The 23,548-nt window shown below is 43.8% G+C and overlaps 1 protein-coding gene across 2 annotated transcripts in view; it reads right to left on the bottom strand.

Annotated features, from left to right (window-relative positions):
• The window catches only part of FKBP1B (FKBP prolyl isomerase 1B), a 49,705-nt gene extending 28,717 nt beyond the window's left edge, over nt 1-20,988 (bottom strand). Inside the window, exons 1-2 of one of the 2 annotated variants that reach the window (XM_065055765.1) lie at nt 20,767-20,988; nt 17,936-17,983 (exon numbers count right to left, since the gene is read on the bottom strand). In XM_065055765.1, coding sequence (XP_064911837.1) covers nt 17,936-17,983; nt 20,767-20,803 — 85 coding nt within the window. In that variant the 5' untranslated portion in view covers nt 20,804-20,988. Of the gene's footprint in view, nt 1-17,935; nt 17,984-20,081; nt 20,296-20,766 lie in introns of those variants that run through there. The other variant, XM_065055767.1, reaches the window with a different exon arrangement.
• Between the last annotated feature and the right edge of the window lie 2,560 nt (nt 20,989-23,548).

Consider the following 23,548-nt stretch of genomic DNA (forward strand, 5'->3'; position numbering starts at 1 on the left):
GCATAGATATTTTAAGAAATAGTGGGTAATGGAAAATATTAGTTAATATGTGTATTAATAAGGCATGTATCATTATTCATGCTTACATGTTGACAGAGAATTCATAAATACTAATTCTGAGTCAGCTTTGACCTGACAATTCCCATGGAACAGACTGAGGTCCCACTGGGCTGAACTTGCTCATGAGGCACATTCGTTCTTTTAAACCCAAATTTATTTCTGCCCCTGTCGACCTGCTATCTCATTATCTCACTATTCACTGACAAAAGAAATGATGAATCATGAACACTGGGGTACAGGGGACCAAATACACTAAATAAAATTAACCTCATTATGTCAGTTGTGCATAGCATGATCAAACCCTCTGGTGGAACCTTTAGGGTTTACTGTAATGCAAGTAAATAATAGTTGTGTTGCATTGAAAATAATGATGAATATATATTCCAAGAATAAAATTCAGACTGTGACTGGTGTGTGGCAAAATCAGGGCTACAGGTGGATTTGCATCTGAGAGTTATTGCTGCGTGACATTAACAGAGAAGACAATTTTAAAGTCTTTTATAAAGGTTTTGTTGTGTGTTTGTTTTGATCACTAGGCAATTCCCTCTAGACAATACAGACAGTAGGTATCATTTTCTACTTAGAACAAGACTATTACAAAATCAAGTGAAAAGACTTACACCCAAAACCATCTATGGGATAAGGCTGTATTTTACCAAAACACAGTCTGGAAGGATACTCTTATTATTTTGTGGAATGTCCACGACACAGGCCTACATCGGGGAAGACATCGAGGTGCTTAGTATCACCATGTACAGACGGTGTCACATGCCTGAGGATGTCCAGTCACTCCCAGGCTCCTGGGGTGTCCCCACAGCCCCCTGGGGTGTCCCCACAGCCCCCAGCCACATTGTGGCTCCATTCACCTATCAGTGTGGTCACACTACAGGTCCTCCAGTGGCCCCAGATTTGCCCCCAAACCACCTCCAGTGTGAGCAGGGCTTTCAAATCAAGGTGAACTTCTGTCCTAGGTACACATCATATTTTTAGATGGGATAATTTTATTTCACAGTCACTTTCTAGAGAATTTTTCCACGCTCTTTCCAGTGTGGCTATTTTTATATTTACCGTACACAGATGTCCTTGAGGTATGCCCAAAGCACAAACTGCGAATGCTGTTTGCCAGCTTAGCGTTTTCTCGTAACGCTATACAGTTCTGATGCACTTGGAACACACAGAACCGCACAACCACATGCCCTGTGAGTGGGAGAAGGAGAGAACGAGCACCCTGAAAACAGGGCAGAGATGATGGTGGGACAGGCCTTCAAGTGGTCAACATCAGCTCCTACCAACAGCTCCTGCAGAAACTTGCTTTGCCCGTACTGAATTGACAAAGCAGGGTTTTCCAGAATACTCAGTCAAATGAAGCTTTTCGAGAAAAACAAAGTATGGGATGTCGATGAAACGAGACGCAATGACTACAAGGGGGTTTATGCAAACAGCTTTTGTCACCCCGCACAGCACGTTGGCTTGTCAACCTTGCTGAGCGGCCAACATTTCTGTGCATCGCAGAGCATGACACAAGCCTCCCTTCTCACAGACACTCCTGTCCTCTGCTACGGATTTCTAATACTCAGCTGTTTTTATAGAAAGAGACATTGCAGCTATCTGGTCATCTTCACAGGACCAAAGGTTTCTGCCCAGTAATCCCCACATCGATGATATATCTTGAAGTCAAATACCCATGTGTTTTAATGCAATTATTTTGGTTTTCATATACAATGAGCACTATCTAATGAAAATCACATCAACCAACACAGTACAAAAACACAATTAAGGCCTCTAGCTAAGTACAGAAAATGACTTTGAGTGAAACATGATATTACGTTCCATTATTGATAAGTCATTTTGTTAATCGTCTTTTAATATGCTCCAATTACTTTTTAGAGAAATGACCAGTTCTAAGGATGCCCAATACAAGCTGGTAATCAGAATGCAAATGGACATAAATGGTTCCAGAGCTTTGTCCCAGCTCATTTTTCATTATATGGAACACCTCCTACAAATTGCCGACTGTCATCTGATGTCAGTGAATTCCATCTGTGACAGAGCATTTATTTGACCATCATAAAACCAAAGAGCTGAAAAATCAGGTAACAGTTTGGTTGACTCCAATATTTAGTTTTCATCCATATCTCTACAGGAATACACATTGAAGATACGCACACACGAAACATGAAATGCGAAAGAAGAAAAATAAATTACATTATTAAACCTAGGGAAGTTTAAATTCAAATGTTGGTATTTGGGGAGTCACACTAATTGCAAGCCCAGCCCTAAAAGCAATGAATTTAGGAAAGATCTGAAGCCTCCAGGACTAATCTACATGAGGAAAAGACCACTGAACGAAAATGCAACCAAAGCTTCCAAAATACATGAGAAACCCACTAATTAATGCACTTACATGCAAGAAGTGTTCCTTGCATTCTCTTCATCTGACCTCCTATTTTAATGCAGGCTGTAGGATTTTCATTAAATAATTCCTGTTTGAATTAGAGCTGATTTAAAGATTTCTCAGGGCGATGAACTGACTGCAATTATTGATTTGCATTCACTTATAAATCAGTACTTCCAGTTCAAATGCATTCCTTATTTTAAGGTGCACTTGTAAACTTTCACTTCCCAGCTATGATATCTTAATGTATCTTGATGAATTAATAGAACTATTCAGTTTTCCTATCAATTTTTTGTTCCCTGTGCAAGTACCAAACCACCCCTTAACCTCTGCTGAATAAATGAAGCATTCTACATTCAGGAAGGTTTCCCAGCACTTCTACTACCCTCAAGTCTCTTTCCTACACTGCAGACTACAAAACTGAGCACATTCTTTTTGCAATAGCTGTGTGAGGCCTCTGGACCTCCTCCTTTCCCCCAGTGCTCCTGTTTATATTATATATTAATGGATTGCATGGATTTTGGCTAAAGAACAGCTCCAGAGCACGTGTTTGTTTGATAATCAACCACCACTCTCCACATCTTTTTCAAAGTTACTGCTTCATATGATAAACTCCGCTTATCTGCAAGCACAGGCCTCATTCTTTGTTCTTCCATCGAGGACTTTGTAAAGGGTTTTATAGCAACTGAAATGTGTTACTGACTTGTGACCACTTTACATAGTGACCCCTATTACACTGTCTCAATGACCCATGGGATGAGACGCTTTCTTTAGGATTTATTTGCTAATTTTTATCACCTTGATATGGTTCTCCACTGATAAACATGTCACTTGCTGTGGGGCTAACACAGTCCATTTTAAGGCCCACTGGAAAGCCCTCTACTCAAAAAACCCATCTTAAATCCACTGACGTGTTTATTTTATACCTTTTCCAGTTTCTTACTCCAAGTATCGTGAATTTCTTGCACATTATGATCCTCTTGACCTTATGATCCGCTGTAAACATTGTCCAGTCACCCGTATACCTGTTTCTGGAAAGCCAGCTTGACAACCTTTGCTCTCCAGAACCCCAAAATTGCCTGTCAGGGTTTAAGAGGCATTGGGACAATGTCCTTAATAACATGCTTTAACTTTTGGTCAGCCCTGAAGGTGGTTGGACTAGATGATTGTTGTAGGTTGCTTCCAACTGAACTATTCTATTCTGTTTCTCTCCTAAATCAGAATTTTGCCACTATTACTGACCAGAAACATAGATAAGACCAACTGAACACGGTATGGTATAATAAATTTCAAAATTCCCATACTGAGTAAAAACAATTCATTTTAAAATGTTTTGAATACTAAGACAAACCCAACCACTTTGACCTGACGTTTTTAACATTATGATCTAAGATCTTTATACTTCAAGAGTATGTGCACACACACATACACCTGTATTAGTAATGATGTCTTACTCAAGTAAATCCAAGAGTAGGAAAACAAAATGTAGAAATCCACACTAATCCACCTTAAATATATAAATGCTGATCCCATATTTATGCCAATACAATATTCTGTTGTATAAGTTCCACACCACTGTTTAAAAATAATTGTTATGTTGATTTCATTCTTTTCTAAGCTGTCTCCCCAGCTCTTGGCAAGCAGAGGGTAGAAAACCATGTATGAGCTCCTCACTATAAAAAGGTCCAAAGTTATCTTCTGCATTTGCAGGGCAGCCGTGGAGTCTGTCCTCACTTGGCTTAGCCAAAAGAAGCATTTCTAAATCAGCAAACGCTGTTTCACAAGAAGCAGTAAAAGAAAGGTTCAGCAAAACAGAATTTCTTGACTTTCAAATCCAAGAGTCATGAATCTTCTGGAGAGAGGGAGGAAAGCAGGAGGACCATCTCGTGCAGCATCGCCACTGTTTCAGGGTGAGGTGGGGGTCTGTAAACACTTCACCCTGATAGGGCTTGTCACGTCCAAGTCGTTAACGTTCCTTGATCAGGAACAAACGCAGTTCTGGTGGATGCTGCCCAGCGACAGGTTTATGTGAGTCATGTTCAGAAGTTACCTTGGCTTTATTTTCTGGTAAGAAGCTAATTATAAAGGCTTGAAATTTGCAATTGCTCAGTAAAAGGGCAACAGCACTTTCTTTAAACAGTCATGAGCACTGCATTAATAAATATATCAATAACAATAATTCTTTCCCCAGGTATGGACACATTATCTGCCTACTCAAGATAAAATTTTCTCATTGTGAACCATATTCTCAGCCCAGAAACCATTGTCCACCCACTCACTAAACAACTGTGCACCAAAAATGAGTCCAGAGATTCAAGTGGCAATTTTTTTGTCTTCTTTTTTTTGGGGGGGGGGGGGGTTGGAAAAAAAAAGCCTGAGATCACTTATATAAACAAATAACAGCACCACTAGATAGTCTCCACCACAGTAAATATACATTAAATATACAAAGCATGCTGAAAAAATAAAGTTGTCCCAGTACATTATTGCAATAGAGGGATTGAGAGTGTGCTATGAGAGGGTCCCCAAACGCTACAGTACTGGGAAGTTTGACGGGTCAGAAATACGAGAAGGAAACAGAAATAAACATTCCCCCTTGTTCCCACAGGCAAGTCTCCTCCTCTCTTCTCTACAGCCACATTAGCGCCTCGGTTCCCCACACCACTGCAAACCTCTGGACCTGCAGCAGGCCTGGGTTACAAGCGTTGCTGTTGCTCTTTCCACCACCTGAATTTACATCCCGTTGTCCTCCTGTCCTTCCCAATCACTTCTTCCCTCCTGCCCCAACTTGTCAGATTTTCAGCCCAGTTTACAGTGCAGCCACTGCGACATTTCTATGTGCAGGATGGAGCAGTGCAAAGGCAGGAGGGAATAGCTGGGGACATTCCTGCACTCGCTGTTTCAGCCTCAGCTATTCACGTGGCAGCACCGTTGGTGCCTATGAAGAAGTTATGCTGCAGAACAGGAAACATTTTCAAATGTGGGCAGCACTCGTGTTCTTTCAGATGCGTTAAATGTGGGAAACTGCAGCAGGTCTGTGGAATCCTTGACAGAAAATATGAGAGTAGAGATCAGCCTTGAGATATTAAGATTTACCCTTGAGAAGGATGGGAGTAAAGGAGTATCTGGAGAGAGGAGAGACGTACCCGTGAGAGAGAAGGGGATAGAAGAATAACATGGATGATAGAAAAATTAACCAATGAGATGTTAGTGCTGTAACTTGTAACCAATAGTGAAAAGACACATGAACTGGTAGAATTGTATAAAAATGCACTTGTAGCAATAAATGGCATCCATTACTTTCATCTTGAAAGAACTTGGTCCATGTCGTTTGTCCGTCTCAACTGCGACAGTTAAAACTCTTCACGGCTTCATCCTCTGAAGTCAGAAAACAACTCCCATAGTTTAATATACTGCTACAATGTGCTTAGAAGCTGCATGACGAGTAATACTGAAAACTGTAATAACAGTTGCATATGACTAAACAGACTAGGCAATTTTTCTAAGAGTTGATTACAACTTGTTGAAATATTGAAGAAAAACTGAAGGAAGAAGTGTACTCCTATGTGTAGTAAGAGGAGGGCACATTGAGGATATCCATTCATTCATTCATTCATTCATGGTGCTGCCAATGTCTGGTTTCTCTTGGATAGCAGGCTCCTTGACATCAAATCCAGAAAACACTTTGCATTTGTCTGGCTTTTATCAGCTGACACCCTCTTGGCCTGTATCGTACATCAGTTTCTCAAGGGAAAAAGAAGAGCTAAGATAACCATTGCCCTAGAACCCCCTGCTTTTTCAACACGTCTACTTGTCCACCAAACACGCAAAGGTGTCTGAAATCTGAAGTAAACGCGGCAAACACTGAAGGCTTGGAGCTATTCTTATCTCACTGCCCTCTATAAACACAATGGCTAGTCATGTCCCTTACTGCCCAAAACAGCTGTCGTCATTTAAATGCTTTGTAGGCTGCAGTTGGGCCAGTCCTACGGCGACAGACTGAATAGCAGAAAGATTACAGTTCGTATAACTCCATTACAGTATGGAGGAATTTCGCAGTCAGTCAAAGTTTCCTCCCATGCTTGTACAAGGGAAAAATACCCTGCCCATGATTTTATTGCCTTTTTTTCTGCAGGGCAAATCATTTCTCAGCTCTCCATCACCTCTGGCACCTGTATTTATAGCTACACACTCCCTCAGGTCCAGCCTACTTTGATATTGTTCTCCCAAACGCTTTAGAAACTTTTGCATTTGAAGAGGATCTTAGAATGTGCTATGGTAACAAGTCTTGGGAAAGCACTTCAGAAACAGCCCTGCAATTTTAGTCGACCAATGTATTGCAAACTTTAGTTACTTCATTGAAATAAAGTGAACTGTTACAATCAAATCCCTTATTACTCTTTACAGCAGGGAAGGATTGAGCCCTTACTGCGTTTACAAGGCTTATATATAAGCAATCAAATCAGGATTGGTTAAAGAAAAACAGAAAACCTGATAAAAACTAAAGTCGTTCATGATTTTCCACCATTCATCTTAATTTAAACAGTGTGTTCTCAAAAGTTAAGCACTTCTCAAGTCTAGAAAATACAAACAGCTCTTCCATAGACTTGATGCAGCCTAGCGGTAAATATAATAGATGAGGACTTTAAAAGCACATGAATTTCTAACCCCAGCTTTATCTGAGGCTTGCTGTGTTCCCTGGACAAATAACTTCCTTTCCGAATTTCCCTGTATTTTAAGGGGAGTAAACAATGCCTTTCCCTTTCCAAAGGGATTTATGAATGAAGGGTGTAGCAATTTGATCAGATTCAACTTTTAAAGTTGTCCACAGGAGATAAATGATGGCAGTTCTTCATGACTGTGTCAACCCTGAATTTGCATTTGACTCACAAGCATTTAAAACTCCTACACTCCCAGCCAGGAATCTGAATAAATGTTGATAAGGAGATGAGCTATGTAAATGGTTATGCACAGAACAAGTTTCAGTGGCACAGGTAAGGATCATTTTTAATGAGGCATTTCCATCCCGATCCAATGAGCTTTCAACACCCCTTCTCACAGGCTCTGGAAGTCCCTGGTGTTCAGATAGAAAAGGTCATCGCTTCTGAGTTCCAGCCAGGAGAAGGTAGGACATGACAACGCGGGCTCAGCCCATGTGAGATGACAGCCCTCAGCCCTGCTGTGCAGAGGCTCTGCGGACTGACGCAAGGAAGAGCTGGGGACCTGTCCCTGCTGCTCCTTCAGCTGAAGACAAGGTGCAAATGGCAACACAAGAAAATTCAAAGCAGAGCACAAAACGAAAGCCATTGCTGGGGCTGTCTGTGCGCTCCACAAACTCTCGTGGCGGGGTGGGACAGACACAACTGTGGCTTTTCCAGAGCTGTTGTCAGCTGGCTACTGTGGGACACGGAGGGTGTGGGGAGCTACTCACACAGGCCTGTGACAGAGGAGCATCTCCTGCTCTCGTCAGTGGACAGGGACACTCCAGGGCATCTCAAGCCCAAGCCAAGGTTGGGTGTTTCAGCGTGGCGATGCAGAAAAGATCATTCCTTTCCACGAATGACAGATGTCATTGAAGAAGGCTTCTCCCACATGGTTAAAGTTAGTCTTTGCGATTGCTGTTCCAACTTTCTCCAGAATAAAAGAGCAGAACAGTTGCAGAATGAGAGAAGTTTACATGTAATTCTGCTTTTACTCTTCCATTTGTGTGCAGACAGTGGTCAAGTGCAGAGCTACTGCAAACTATGGTTGGATGCTCTTAATGTGACTGCACGTGTGTAGCAGGGTGACCATCATGTAGTACAACTTTCAAGCTAGAAAGACAAGAAAGGGTTACAGCAGGGTCCGTCAAAACAACTTCCTAGTAGGTTAGGTAGCATGGAGGGGGGTGGTCTCTTCTCCCAGGTAACAAGTGATGGGACAAGACGAAATGGCCTCAACAAATTCTTAAAGGAAAACGTTGTCAGGCATTGGAACAGGCTGCCCAGGGAAGTGGTGGAGTCACCATCCCTGGAGGGGTTTAAGAGCGATATAGATGAGGTTCTTAGGGACATGGTTTAGTGCCAGAATCAGGTTGGACTTGATGATCCTGAGGGTCTCTTCCAACCGAAACGATTCTATGATTCTATAAAACATAATTTGCCCTACAAAGAGAGCTGCCTCAGCTACCAGGATCCACCAGCTCTGCCTGATGACACCACAGTTGCAGCATTTAAGATTCCTTGCAGTGAGTGACTGTAGAATCATAGAATGTCCTGAGTTGGAAGGACCCACAAGGATCATCGACTCCATCTCCTGTCCCTGCACAGGACAACCCCACAGTTCACACCATGTGTCTGAGGACGTTGTCCAGTCTCTTCCTGAACACTGTCAGGCTTGGGGCCGTGACACCTCCCTGGGGAGCCTGTTCCAGTGTCCAGCACCCTCTGGGTGAAGAACCTTTTCCTCATGTCCAACCTGAACCTCCCCTGGCACATCTTCCTGCCATTCCCTCGGGTTCTGTCACTGGTCACCAGAGAGAAGAGCTCAGCCCTGCCCCTTCTCCTCCCCTTGTGAGGAAGCTGTAACTGCCATGAGCTCTCCTCTGTCTCCTCTTCTCCAGGCTGAACAAACCAAGTGACTTTATCCGCCCCTCATACAGCTTCCCCTCCAAACCCTTCCCTAACTTCATGTCCCTCTTCTGGACACTTTCCAGTAGCTTTATCTCCTTTTTATCCTGTGTCACCCAGCCCTGCACACAGTGCTCCAGGTGAGGCCGCCGCAGTGCAGAGCAGAGCGGGACAATCCCCTCGCTGCCCGGCTGGCGATGCAATGCTGTGCAAGGGAGTACAAACTTCTGCAGCCAGCAGTCTTGTGAAAAAAAAAATTAAGTAAGATTTACAATGCCCTTGAGTAACTATAGCTAAATAATATATCTCAATTGAGAGATGTCACTTTCAATATAAAGCCCCCTGGCAGACCCCTGGCGCTGGTTCAGCAAGACTCAGCAGAACTTGTGCCAACACCAAATCACTACTTCCCACAGCAGTGTATTTCCTCCAAGGCCGCTCATTCCACTGCTCAGCAGCGCCAAAAGCCGGGCACTGTACGAGCCCCTTGGCAATGGTCCTCCCTGGGGATATCCCACTCAAATCCCTGCTGCACCAGGACCAACCCGCCAAGCTCTGAAGAGCAGAAGCCTGTGGAGATCTCTGGCCACACAGCAACTCCTTAGGTGGTACACCTGAAATGTATCTGCTGCGGAGAAGTAACACCACAAGTTGGCTAACCAAGATATTATTACCCCCTTTCACAAACCCTGCCCAGCTGAGTTGCCTGACTTAGGAACTGTATTAAGCTCTTTATCTAATCAATAGAGAGGAAGGCATATCCAAAGGCTAACTCTTTAGGTAGCCTAAAGTAACTAAGCTCTTAATTAGGTAAATACAGTGATGTCAGTTCTATTTTGTCAATAAAGGGAGACAAGCCTATCACAGGTGCCAACTGATAGTTTCTCATTTAGCTGATGTGCATTTTACACTAACAAATACTATTCACCGCACAAGGCAGCCCCAGATCCAACAGTTGTTTCAGCAATTCTTTGATTTTTTGGGGCATAAATTATTAGAAAACAATGTCGTTCTTGTAAGGGCCTGGAATTCCAACGATCAAGAATTGATGCAAACCTATCAAGTCCTAGTCCTTAAATACATGTATGAGCTGTAAGCAGACAGAGTGACACACCGGGATCATTGAAAATAAGTGCAAAGAGGGCCCAGCAAAAATATTTTGTTTGGAAATCACAATCTAATCTTCTAAAAGATGGCACCGTTTTGGATCAGTTCTGAGCTTTTAAAAACGTGATGAACAGAGGTTATTATTTGGACTAGAGTTGGACCAAGGGTTGGACTCGATGATCTCTGAGGTCTTTTCCAACCCAGTTGATTCTGTGATTCTGTGTGATTAGTTCTCTGGTGTTTTACATAATCTCCTTTGTGAACTTTTGTTTTTTTAATGTCTTGAGGCTTTTGTGAGGTAGGAGTAGGAGGTTTAATTATTTGCTAGCAGTTTCATTTCTGTGCACAATTTGAAGGGAGCACGATGCTACAATCTCTCCATGCAAGGAAATCCTGTAGAGGTTAGTAGGTCCTCCAAAAATCAAAGCTAGCAGTCACCAAATGATTCGTCACATTTCAAGCTGACAGAGAAGCCGCCCTCAGGTGATAAAGTGCCCCTATGTGTTATCTTGAAGAAATCTCTTTTCATCTTCTTTACTCTCTAAGAAAGAAACTCATCCTGCCTTTTTCCTAAACGAATGTGAGAGAGCGTTTGCAGACCATCCTGAACTCTTCCCTTACTTTGCACAAATCATATTAGCAGCTGCCCAAATAACACCTCAGTGCCATGGGGACCACGTTTTAGGGGAGAAGTTTCCAGTTCTTAGACAAACCATCAATTCTCAGCCGAGCTCGCCTGTAAGAATGCTGTTGAATAATGTCAAGCTCCTTTTTTGCTTCACTCACCCACATTAAATAGCACCTAATACCACAAATAATACCAGTGAAACCGATGGGCACAGTACACAGCAACGCAACAGTCAGTGCAAAAGGAGAACAACTGGGAAACCTGAGGCTACAGTTCACTCTGCTGATCCTTTTCCATCAGGCAACAATCCGGTATGTTCAGTTTAAACTCGCTAATTCAGCTGCTGAAGCTGCTACGTATTTTCTTACAAATCTCTGACCTTTTTTATTCATCAAATAATTTTTCCACATCAGTAGCGTCTTCTTACAGAGAGTCTCACAGTACTTGCAGGCATTAATTTCATGACAATTTTGAGAGGCGCAGCCCGCTTTTCTGTCAAATTTAGAAAGTAAAAGAGCAAATAATATACCTGAAATCAGTCACTAATCTGGCAGCCAAATGAGTAGGAGAAATCTCTTCTCCTCAAACTTTTGCTTCTAGACTCTGATCACTATCAGGCTGAAGCATCGCTAAAATATTTTCAAAGGTAACCAATCCACGTTAAATAAGCAAATAGGAGAATTTTACTCCGTTTATTGAGAGTGTTTCAAGACATGCAAATTGCTTCTGGGGGGCAGCATAAGACTGTGTTCTTCACTAGGGGTCAAAGCTACTTCTTGCAGTTATGATTCATTGAATAAAACGGATACTCGTAAGTGCTTAGCTGCCACAAAGATGTCTGCAGAAGTAAAAGGCTTTCATCTTTTCAAACCAGGGCAATTTGAAGAGACAATTTTAAGTAAAAAACCACAGAAAAATATCAGGCCCCAAAAGATGGGAAGACATCACACTCTCCTGGTGTAATATATCTTGGGAACATGCTTGGTAAAACTATTAGGCTCTTTCTAGGTAAGCAAGATTTAGCTGACTATAATTCGAGGCTCAATTATAATGTCTGTTAGAATACAATTCTTATTAATATTAACTCTAATTGCAGTGTTCACTACCCCCTTCCAAACCCAGCTAGACAAAGAATTTCCATTAAATTCCTTAGTTAGTTCAATTTTCCTCTCAGATGCACATCTCCCACTGAAGTGGTAGAGATGCTTCTGAAAGCAGGAGCAGAGAATTAACGCCCAGAGTGCTGGCACACAAAGCTAATGTACACCCAGTCACGCAGATCCTGAGCTTCACAACAAGTATATGACACTCTGCAGAGTTATTCCGAATTTACGTTAGTCTTTTTGAGAGTATGTCAGTATACAGACATCTCTGGCTATTACCACATAGACTTCAGACCAGGTTGATTTTTATGCAAGAAAAATAGGCAAACCTGTTCTCTCTTTGGAAAGGTTGTTTTCAAGGGAATTGCATTATATTTGTATTGTCCTAAATAGAAAATGTGTTTTTTAATCATAGTAAATGAAGCATACTATATAAATTACTGTTAATCTGTATCTATGCAGTCTGCTTTTGTTATAAAAATGGTAAAAAAGAAAAGGCTTTCAAATCCACAGACACAACCATAACTCTCAACATTACATCACTGCCAAAGCTAAAGAAACAACATAGAGCATTTTTTGTAACATATGGAAAAGATGATACAGGTTTGTCCCCACATCACTAGGAAAAGAATAATTAATCATTTGTTCTGCTTAAAATAAAGGTCTGCTTCCTAAAACAGAATGAATTTGTACAGCTCAGCTGAAATAAGTGGAGTAGTATTCATTTATTTCAATAGGGAATTTCACTTTAAGCATTCTAAAAATCCGCTTCTGAGTACTGAAATATTGAAGCAGAGAGGTTGGTGCTGAGCTCGTCTCCCTGAGATTCATTGACAGGACATGTGCGAATGGTCCAAAGCTGTACCAGGGGAGGTTTAGACTGGACATTAGGAAGCGTTTCTTTACCAAGAGGGTGGTCAAACACTGGAACAGGCTCCTAGAGAGGTGGTTGATGCCCCAAACCTGTAAATGTTTAAGAGACATTTGGAAAATGCACATAACGTGCCTTAACTTCTGGTCAGCCCTTAAGTGGTCAGGTAGTTGGACCAGATGATTGTTGTAGGTCCCTTCCCTTCCAACCGAAATATTCTATTCTATTCTATTCTATTCTATTCTATTCTATTCTATTCTATTCTATTCTATTCTATTCTATTCTATTCTATTCTATTCCATTCCATTCCATTCCATTCCATTCCATTCCATTCCACTCTAATTCTAATTCTGTTCCATTCCGTTCCAATGTATTTGGTGCAATTTTGTGGCCATTGACCTAGACTAAAAAGTCTATGGAAAATATTCTCTGATAGAAGTCCAGTTTAATAAGTAATTAATGATTTAATGTGCCTTTATAGCCTCACTCAAAGAAGTCTGTTCCAGCACACTACAAATACTGGACATCATCAGTGCCCCAAAAGGATCATTGTATTATTCTCACAGGTTTACAGGCGACCAAGGAGAAAAATGAAGAGGTTAAGAATTCAGCTCTGCCACACGCTACACAGGACAACACGAGACAATGTCAGCTCCGAATAACACGGAATAAAAGCTGTCCTCTTATTATTAAGAGCATATTTGGGACTGGTACACACTTGAGGGCACAGCATCATCTAGCTGGAGTGCCAGGAATGGACTCGGCTTCCCAGAGTGCAGGTTTTACCCCACAGTCTCTAGACAGAGCATTCACAACCTCAGCAAAGGTTTTATTTAGGGGCATTTCTAACTGAAAATCATGTTTTTTCCCATCTCTGCAAGCCTTTGAAAGTTCCACACTGCTAATTCCTGTTGCCAGAGTCAACAAATTTAAATCACTGGAAACAAAACTACAGAATACGCCTCAATTCTGCTGATATACTCCAGGGCTAATGACGCTGTAATTTTTCACTTGTATTACCATCAGGACTACAATGTAACCTGAAGATCCCATCAAGATTAGGACACCATTATGTAAGGCATGAAGAAGGAGGCAGTTCATACCCCAAATTCACTGCAATCTATCGACATGAGGCAGGCAAAGTGCAACTATCGTTTTGCAGATGGAAAACAGAAGGAGTAAGCAGATTGCCAAAGGCTTTCAGAAGCTTGCTTAATGAAATCTCTGACAAAAACATGACATAAACCATTGCTGCTGGAAATGCAATTCAATGTCAAGGAACTACCTTATCTATTAATCCCATTACTTTAATATTGCATTAGGTAATTTTTGAGACAAAACGTAGTTGCTGGATAATAAGAAGAAATTATTCCATTTGTTATATTTCTTAATAAAGATAAAACATATGGGAATCTGACCACATTCTTCTGTCATACCAAGATCGGGACTCGGTTTCATATTCTGTCACAGTCCTCCTGTCTAATCTTCTGCAATGATCTGGAGCATCTATTTGTGTACTTAACTCAAGCTGTGCAAAGCCGAAAAATTAGCAGGTGATTTATAGTACCAAAGTTAGGCACTAAGGCGACTTATGTAGACAGAAAGGACAATTAAGTACTTCTGATGCGTAATAAAAAAACCCTGCTCTAAGTGTAAAGCAGGCTAGAACTACTTCTTAGGAAAAAGAATAAAAATGTTTAAACTAAAAAGGTTCCTTCTAAACAGTTCCCTAGGGAGGCTGCACCTTAACTCCCGCTGCCCCTGGAACTTAGGTCTCTCTATTAAGGCATCACGATGCATTTGGGAATCAGACCGCAAAGTCTGCTCCGGAGGTTACTGATCTAGTTGAACAAGGAGAGAAGGAGGCAAAGCTGCCACATAGAACAGCCCGATAGCTGGAGTGTAAAACTCACTTGCAGTTCTCCCTCATCTCGAGGAGATTGCAGTTCTTCTGGCACATGTAGGGTCATCAAACTAGAAACTGGCCTGCTGAATCCCTGCCACGACGATGTGTGAATCACAAGATCCTGGAGGATAAGCAGACAAGACTCTACAGTTCTGCCAAATATCCAAGGTACCAGCCTTTGGTCCTCTCTGGACGTGTTGTGCAGGGACTGCCAGGACAACGCATGAAGATAACTTGCTCCTAAAATCCTTTCCCCAAAGATGCGTCAGAAGCAAGATGCCTTTTAGTCCTGTAGTGCCAGCATTCCACTCCTGTCCATGCCCTCTCTGCCATCACTCCCCACCCCATGGTCAATGCACATCTATGAGACTTCTGGAGAGGGAAGGCAAGATGGAGAAGTAAGACAAAATAGGGTCCACAGCCCACTTCTTGTTTGAGTCTCCTTCAAAATTCAGCCCCTTCTGGTCTCCTCCTCACTGGAAACTCTCAAGATATTAATAACTAGTAGACAGGTAATGCTTTTCCCATGCATGCTCAAAAACGTGCCCCTTCAAGGAAGTATGGAACCAACCACGGTTGTTCTAAGGATCTGTATCACCACATAGTGTATATGTTGGTATAAGAGCAGAAGGGTGACATGGCCTACCCAGCCACCAACCCCAGGTGTCAATGAATGGGAAAATAATTGGATTTAAACAAACAAACAAACAAACAAACAAAAAGTACAAAATTAATCCTGAAGACAGGAACTGGAATACAACTCCTTTAGTACTCTTGCATTAGTGCCTGAACCAAATACCCTCTGGCCTGCTCCCTTTCTTGCCCATGGCTCCTGCATTCTTCAGTACTGAAAGTCCCAAGCTAAGCTGGAGGGAGTGGGAAATTGCAGCTTTCTCCTCCTCAGGAACGTAACGGTTGCAGTTGAGGCAAATAGAGCTATGATCCTCTTCTGTTGGAAAAGACAACCGAGCATCGGTTTGCCGCGTCTGAAACCACCTTTCAGTCATTATTCATAAAGTGGGCTCCCACAGGTCTTGTTTTTGACTGAAAGTGGCTGTCGCCGCTGTGCTTGTTGCTGGATCCAGAGCTGTGCTCAGAGCCCTCCAGCGAGGTCAGGCTCCTCTCGGGATCCAAAAGATCTCCAGATCGTGGCAGAGCCCGGTCAGTGCATGGTTCCCTCACCTCCCAGACCGCAACGCCTCCATCAGGTATTTGTGCCCAGCTCTGGAGTGACACGGAGGCTGAACATGGACACAACTTGTGAGCTTTACATGCTCCCGGTATTAAGCAGCTCTGGAAAATGGGATTTCCAGATCATTTTCTTGCACCTAGGTGTCTTAATTTTTCCTGGCTCCCATTTTAGGTCACAAGACATGTTCTGGGTATCTCTGTGGACATCTCTGTAACTTAGCTACCCAGTTCCCAAAGCAGAACCCACAGGAGTGTGGTGAGGATAAGCATTAAGCACAGTGAGGTCTAATGAGATCATATAAATAAGACAAAGATCATTTCAAGATGAATCCTAGGCACATCTGGAATTGCCTCAGTATAAAAAGAAGTTATACCGTATTCAGATAAAATACTTTTAAATTAAAACTTGACTTCCATATTTCATCTTTCCCACATTACTACAGACAACTGGAAGAAAACAGTGTATTCATTAACCATGGGCTCCCTTTAAAAATATTCCCACTGAACACTGCTTAAACATCGTACCAGCATGGGAACTGAGGCAACGAGCTTTTTATGACATCTGTTCTAATCTGGGAGTTCGAGAGGTTGCATAGCACCTATAGCAAGATATATGGAGGAAGCACAGTTTTCGCTGGAAATGGATTTAATGAGTTTTCATGAAGACTCTTATGTCAAAAGGCAGCTTATGATAGCTTCATCTGAGATGTTATCTAATGCCTGTAAGAGTATGCAGCATCTTGTTATCTTTCCACATCCACCATTCGCACTCCCTCTGAAGTTATCCAGCAGAACTGCACTTTGTGGGAGCCACAGGCCTCAAAGTTTTTTCGCTTATTTCAGTTCTGACACTTAAATTTATCTAGAACTAACTGGGGGTGGGAGGTGGCAATTTAATTTCATAAAAACTTTCCAAGTTTGGGCTGGAACAGAAACGTGTCTTTCAACATTTTCACCAAAATAGCTTCAAAACGTATTTTCAGACCTAAGATACAGAGGAACACCTGCAAGGCTGAGACTGGCATGGGAAACCCATGTGTTTAACTTCTAATTCAAACTAGAAATCCTCATCAGATCAAAATGCTCTGAATATACAGATGTATAGGAGCTCAAATCCAGACATCCTATACCCCAAGCCCATATAACCTTCTGAGGAGAGATATTATTGAAACTATAGCAAAAAGCTTCTTGAAAATACAAAGAGGTTTGCTTCATGAGTTATATTTACCAGACAATGGTCCCACCTTGCTCCAGCTGCAAGCGACAGAAGCAAGTACAAAACTGAAAGCAATCAACAGCTACTGAACACTAAAGGAGAACGTTACCTCGCAGATCTAGGCTCAGATCAGCAGCTGTCAATCCCCACATCACCTACATTTTGCTTTCTTAAAGAAAAGACCGCATAGAATGGCAGCTCTTGATGTGAACTTCCCAGCTGGGGACTCAGCCTGCAGAGGTCTTTGCATTCTTTCGACAATTTACATAACTATGTACAAAACGTAACGTTACAAACTGATTTAAAGGACATTTTCCCTCTGTGCAAAGGTGCAGCATAAACAGCTCCTTTAACCAACTCACCACTTAAGACTCATACAAGTCCATAAAGCAGGTGTTAAATAGACCTTGCGTTGATTTCTTTAACCTGGAGCAAATTTTACTGCCAATACATAGACACATGCTTTTAAGAGATATATATATATATATATATATATATATATATAATCATTGTCTGTATCAAGATCAGGGGATGGAAAACTCAGCTTTTTCACTGTTTCATGCTTGATTTCATTCGTTGGTACGATGGCTTAAAGAACCAGGTCCACAGGTCTGTTAACCTCTCACCACTGAACGCTACATCTGGCAAATCTGCTGGCACGCACCCCTAGACACTGCAGCCTCAACTGCTCAGCTAGAAGTGAAATATTTAGGAAACACATCAGAGCACAATCAAATGGATTGAGAGTGAGAGAACAAAGTAAAAAAATACAACAATGCCATAAGAAGTGGCAAATCGCTCTTCGACACAAGGCAGTTGGTACCAAGAGAATATTCAGCATATGGCTTACCTGTGTAGTGCACTACACACGTCTGCCCCTTCTTTGGAAACGTCCGTCCTGTTAAAATTATAAAAGGTTGTTATTTTTCTTCTCTGCTTATCTGTGTGGCTAGGCAGGTTTATCTTTTAAGAGGAAAATGCCAGACTGGGATTTGTATTGACTACGCATTATCAAGCCACTAATATGCACAGCAGGAATGGGTATGGTTTAGGGTAGAAAATCCCAGTTTGGGTACTATTTAGTTGTTAGATCAAATAATATTTTCCTTACATAATTTTCACTATATATGAGGGCATTATAGATGCATTTGCATTCTGTAAGTGCAGAAGGACTGTCAAAACTTCATAGATTATAACCTTAGAATTCTCAGAATGGTTTTGCTAGATTTTTTCAAATAAAGTCTTAGTCTGACATTGTGAAAAAAATTCCATTTGTATTCACATGTCTAATGCCTTTCACTCAAGACAGCTCTAACAAGGGCATCTTTAATTAGCCAGGAAGGGTTTTTAAAACACTTTTCACATACAAAGGCAGTTTAATTTTGTAGCATTGGGTGACAGTAAAGCAGTGTTACAATGAGTTCTTATCAGAGCCTGTTAGCTCCTGTTAGAATTTTCATACCAGAAGGAAAGAAGGTTTAAATTATTTTCTTGCCACTGGAAAACAGAATTACCAATTCAGTTTTACCTGTTCTAGGTACCAAAGGCACCAAAACCTATGGGAAGATTTTGCAGGCTCAATTAGATGCTGATGGCGTTTTAAAGCAGCTAGCCTTGACTTCTCAAGTAATGTTGACCAGGGGAGGACCCAGGTTCAGAAGAACTTAGATGTATAAATGAGACTAATTATTAACAAACATCCTTGCCAGAAAGCTGGAGATTCAGGTAGAAACTGAGGCTCATATCTTTGTCAGCGTTGTGGCCTCTTCAGTCTGAATTAACATGACAACAGGGTATAAAACATCAAAACACGCAAGCTGAGGGCTTATATGCCAAAACCACCATGAGCAGTGAATGGCAGGAGGGCAGGCTAATATGGAGAACTGAGCTTTGTAACATGAAACTGAGAAGATGATGCTTCTGAGTGTCATCTGAACAGCCTTGCTCACCAGCCTGACTGGCTGGAGTATCTCCGGCTGTGGGCTGCACACATCGTGCTACAATAGGTATCCAGTCAGGGCATTCACAGTAACCTTAAAGTGGGATTCATCTCATTTAACTGTAACCATCTAGAACACAGGTAATTAGTGTGTGCCATTCTCCTGGGCTTCCGCTGCTGACAGTGGAGAATTAGCAGCGCTTTGAAAGAAACACAGCCTATCTAGAGAGAGGCAAGACAATTCATTCTCAGAAAAATAAATAGAATACTGCTTTAGACTAGCCACCTAACCTGAGAAAAGTTACGGGAGATGAATCCTGCCTGTGGTAAAGCAGGTATTATTCAAATGATGAACTATTATATAGAGATCTGAGCAAAAGAATATCAAACCTTACTGACATACATTCTGCTGCGTTAGTATAACAACAGCAAAGCAAATGATGCCACATCAAAGCTAAATTAGAACCATAGATTCTCAAGACCACTGTCTAGCTGTGGTTTTAAGACAGTGTTTAAAGGCAGCTGATTTTGATTAAGTCTTGTAACCAAGAGAAATAATCCATATAACCTTATTTGGAATAGCATATTGCTTACAAAGACAGCCTTGATATATTTAATAGCTAGAAAGTACTATTACATGGTTAAGTTCCACCCTTCTTTCTACTCTCAATTCAGCAATGTTACTTATACACACTTAAGTATTCTGCTTTTAGAACTGTGCAACCAAGGGAAGAATTTGATCCCCAGAGCTAAACAGCACTGAGGGAGAAGCCAATTTAAAAGCACACCCCAAGAGGGAAAAGATACTGGGCCAAGAAAGTTAAGCTGAGATCGCCTTGAACAAAATATTCACAGTTGCGTATCAGGCAAGGATGAATCTGGTCTACTATATAGATATATATGGCTGTATGTTAGAAATTATGTCCTCTTAAAAAATAAACAACACAAAAACAACCAAAAAACCTCAAACCAACAACAACAACAAAAAACCACCACACACACACACAAAAAAAAAAACCACACAAAAAAACCCAACCAAACAAACCCAAACCCTTACGAGATGTTATGATAACGCCGCAGAAGAGCAGCACAACGCGAACCGGCCCTGGCAAGGGGAGCCTGTGCCCAGCAGGTTATCGCCGCCCGGGCTGCACCTCAGCCCTCCCCAGCCCCGCACGTCTCACCGGGAGGAGGCGGGCGGCCGGGCCGGGGGATGCTGACACGAATGGCCGGTGGTTACCGGTGACGAACCGGGGAAAGTTTGTGGCCGCCGGGCGCGCTCCCCACCGAGCGCCCGCGGCCCCGGGACCCGACCGGGCCCGCCGCTGCCCCCGCTCCCGGGCGGCTGCACCGCGCTGGGGTTTGTGCAGCTGTCAGCGGATGCCAGAGGAAAATCCCCAGCCCCCCTGCCGCCCCTGCTGCTGCCGGCGCCGGGAGGGAACTGCGGCGCTGCCGCCCGGGGAACCGCCGGCTTCTCCCGCCGCCACCGGCGGGACCCCGGGCGGCCGCATCGCCCCGTTCACCCTCTCCCGCATCAGGGGTGGGGGTGCGGGGGCGGCCGTGCCTTCCCTCCTGCCGCCTCCCCGCACCGCGGCCCCGCGCTCTCCCGTTGCCCGGCGGCGGGGACGGCGGCTCCACCCGGGCTTGGAGCCCCGTGCGACACCCGCCGGGTCGGGTCACCGGTCGGACACGGGCTCCCCCGCCCCCCATGCGGCAGGGCTGCTGTCCCCACGGTCCCCTACCGTCTCCCGGAGAGATGGTCTCGATCTCCACCCCCATGGCGGCACTGGCTCGGCTCGATTAGGCTCGGCTCTGCACCCCTCGGTTCGGCTCGGCCCCGCTCCCCGGCGCGGCCGGACCCCCAGTGCAAGCATGCCCCTCCAGGCCGGCTGACAGGGGCCTCCCCGGCTGCCCGTCAGCCGCCCGCAGCCAATGCGGGGCAGGGGCGGGGAGCCCGGGGAGGGGAGGGGGCCGTCCGCCCCCGCCCGCAGAGCCAGGGTCCGCCGCGGCTGAGGGGAGCCCGCATCCCGCCCCCCGCATCCCGGCCCCCGCATCCCGGCTCCGGCGGTGCGGGGGTGCTGCTGCCCTCCCCCGGGCAGGGCTCGCTTTAGCGGGGTCCCCGCCGGCTCCCTGCCCGGCGGTGCCCGGCGGAGCGCTTCCCCGGGGGTCTTGGCACCGTTTTGCCCACCCTGTCCGACCGTGCCCGCCGCGGAGTCTGAGCGGCCGGAGGGCTCAGGGTGGGCGGTGCGGGTGCTTTAGGGCGCTCCCGAGCCCGCTGCCGAGCAGACAGGGGAACCGGGCCGCTCCTAAAAACATCCAGCGAGATGGACAGGTCCGAAGGCGGGGGCGAGGGTCAGGGTTTTCCCGGTTACATCCACACCTGCACCTTACAGAATCACAGACTGGTTGGGGTTGGAAGGGACCTCTGGAGATCATCCTGTCCAACCCATCAAAGCAGATCGCACAGGAATGTGTCCAGGAAGGTTTGAATGTCTCCAGAGAAGGAGACTCCACAACCTCTCTGAGCAGCCTGTTCCAGGGCTCTGGCACCTCAAAGGAAAGAAGTTTCTCCCGTACGTGTGCATGGTGACATGAATGTGTACCGATTTCTGTCAGTGAGTAGCAGCACCTGTGGCATTGGGACCCACCGGTGGTGCCCCCTCACACCAGCACCAGTAGTGTGTCTCCCGCAGGACACTCTGAGGTACCTTGAATTTCGCTGCGCAACACAATTGATAATTTCCTATCCTTATCTGTGTTTTAAACAAGAAAATTTTTGTATGTATTGCTCAGGTGCTCCTGTGGTGTGAGATTACAAATTCAAAAACCTGTACAGGAGCTACCACTTCTGACAAGTGTACCCAAAATAGATGAAAAATGCTATTTCTTCATAAACTACTGCGCACATGAATCTCAGAGTTTCCACTGACCCTGAAAGAATAGTTCTGCTTGTAGTTTTTGTGTTCTGGGTAAAAAAAGAAAATGGAACCTCAACATCGTCAGTTTTCCAACCAAAAGAGCTGTCTGTATCCATCTAATTCCAACCTGCACTTCTCTGACATTGCTTTTTCAGGATTTTTCTCTGTTACAAACTGGTTTCCATTCATGGAGAAAGATCTTCATCTGCACAGGACAGTCACCAGGAAGAACAAACTGAGGAATTACTGCATTGTTTTGTAAATGTCATAATGTGGCCCCTGCATCTACGCTCTGAACTACACCGACCATCTCCTCGCTGTGTTTCACACTATTCTGATCAGACCATCTGTTCACCCACGTGCGTTGTTCTGTGCATGTTTTGTTGTGAGTTGGCCACCCTGAAATTACTGGGGCTGGCTGGATGAAGCTCCCCAAAAAGTAAGCAGGTGAGGAAAAAGCATGAGTTCACACCAGTTCAGAAGCGATAATGAGGACTGGACAGGGATTTCTTTAGCCTGCCTTCCATCCCAATTAATTCTGCAGCTGCATATAGCATCTACAGAAAAGCAGGCACTTATTTCTGTTGATCAGAACAGGTCTGTAACACATCAGATTCTGAACAGGGATTATTTTCAGTGCCAATCTCAGAATTTCATTTAATTTCTCATCAGCAGAAAGATACTAAACATGCATTTGAGAAATAGGAAAATGCCGAGCAGGAGGTAGGTGGTACAGAAGTATTAAGAAGGCATGAACATTGCTAATTCTAGATGTGCTTCCGAGTCATTACAGAGCAACAAGGACAGCACAGCAAATGCTGAGCACATACGGAGAGTTACAAAGTGAAATTCTAGGTACACCGTGTCCTAGTAGGGCCCTTGACTTTACAGGGAATGTCTGGTTTCATCCAGCCCCCAGGTAGATGTCTGTGTCCTCTCAGACAGTCAGAACATCAGAAGGCATAATTCTGACAAATAAAAGCAATTTATACTTTGCTGAGTTCCCTTTGGCCTTTATAAGTACACGCTTCCTTTGATCAGGGCTGCACGTGTCCCCATGACGGTGGAAGAATAACTGTTCCTGAGCCTCGTCTTGTGACAGGAGGAGATTGGACTCAATCACATAATAGATACAGCTCAGAAGGGACCACAGAATATCTGTGCCAAACATCACCACAAATAACAGGCCTTGGACACAGATCCCAGCATCCTCAGGCAGACTTACAACCATGATAGAAAGGAAAACCCACCAGCAGCAAAATGCACAAGCCACAGGAAGCGATCGGGAGGGACCAAACTGCCATCTAGGTCTAAATCTACTATATTTATAAGCATCCTATCCCATGGTCTCTTGCCCATGCTGTCTCCCTAAACGCAAACATATAGCTGCTTTTGGGTACGAGCTAATTAGATCCCCTATACTGGTATTCCTAAGCACGTGGAAAGAAAGGCAAGATCAAATTTCAAGACAGAGAAAAGGACCTGTAGAGGGCATCGCAAAATTGTTAGGTGAATATTTTTTAAAACCTTTGTCACCACAGATGTTGAACAACAAATAATGTTGTTATTTTTCACCTTATTGTACTCACCAGAGGCATCAAGGTCC

This window comes from Columba livia, chromosome 3, assembly GCF_036013475.1.
Source record: "Columba livia isolate bColLiv1 breed racing homer chromosome 3, bColLiv1.pat.W.v2, whole genome shotgun sequence".
NCBI lineage: Eukaryota > Metazoa > Chordata > Aves > Columbiformes > Columbidae > Columba > Columba livia.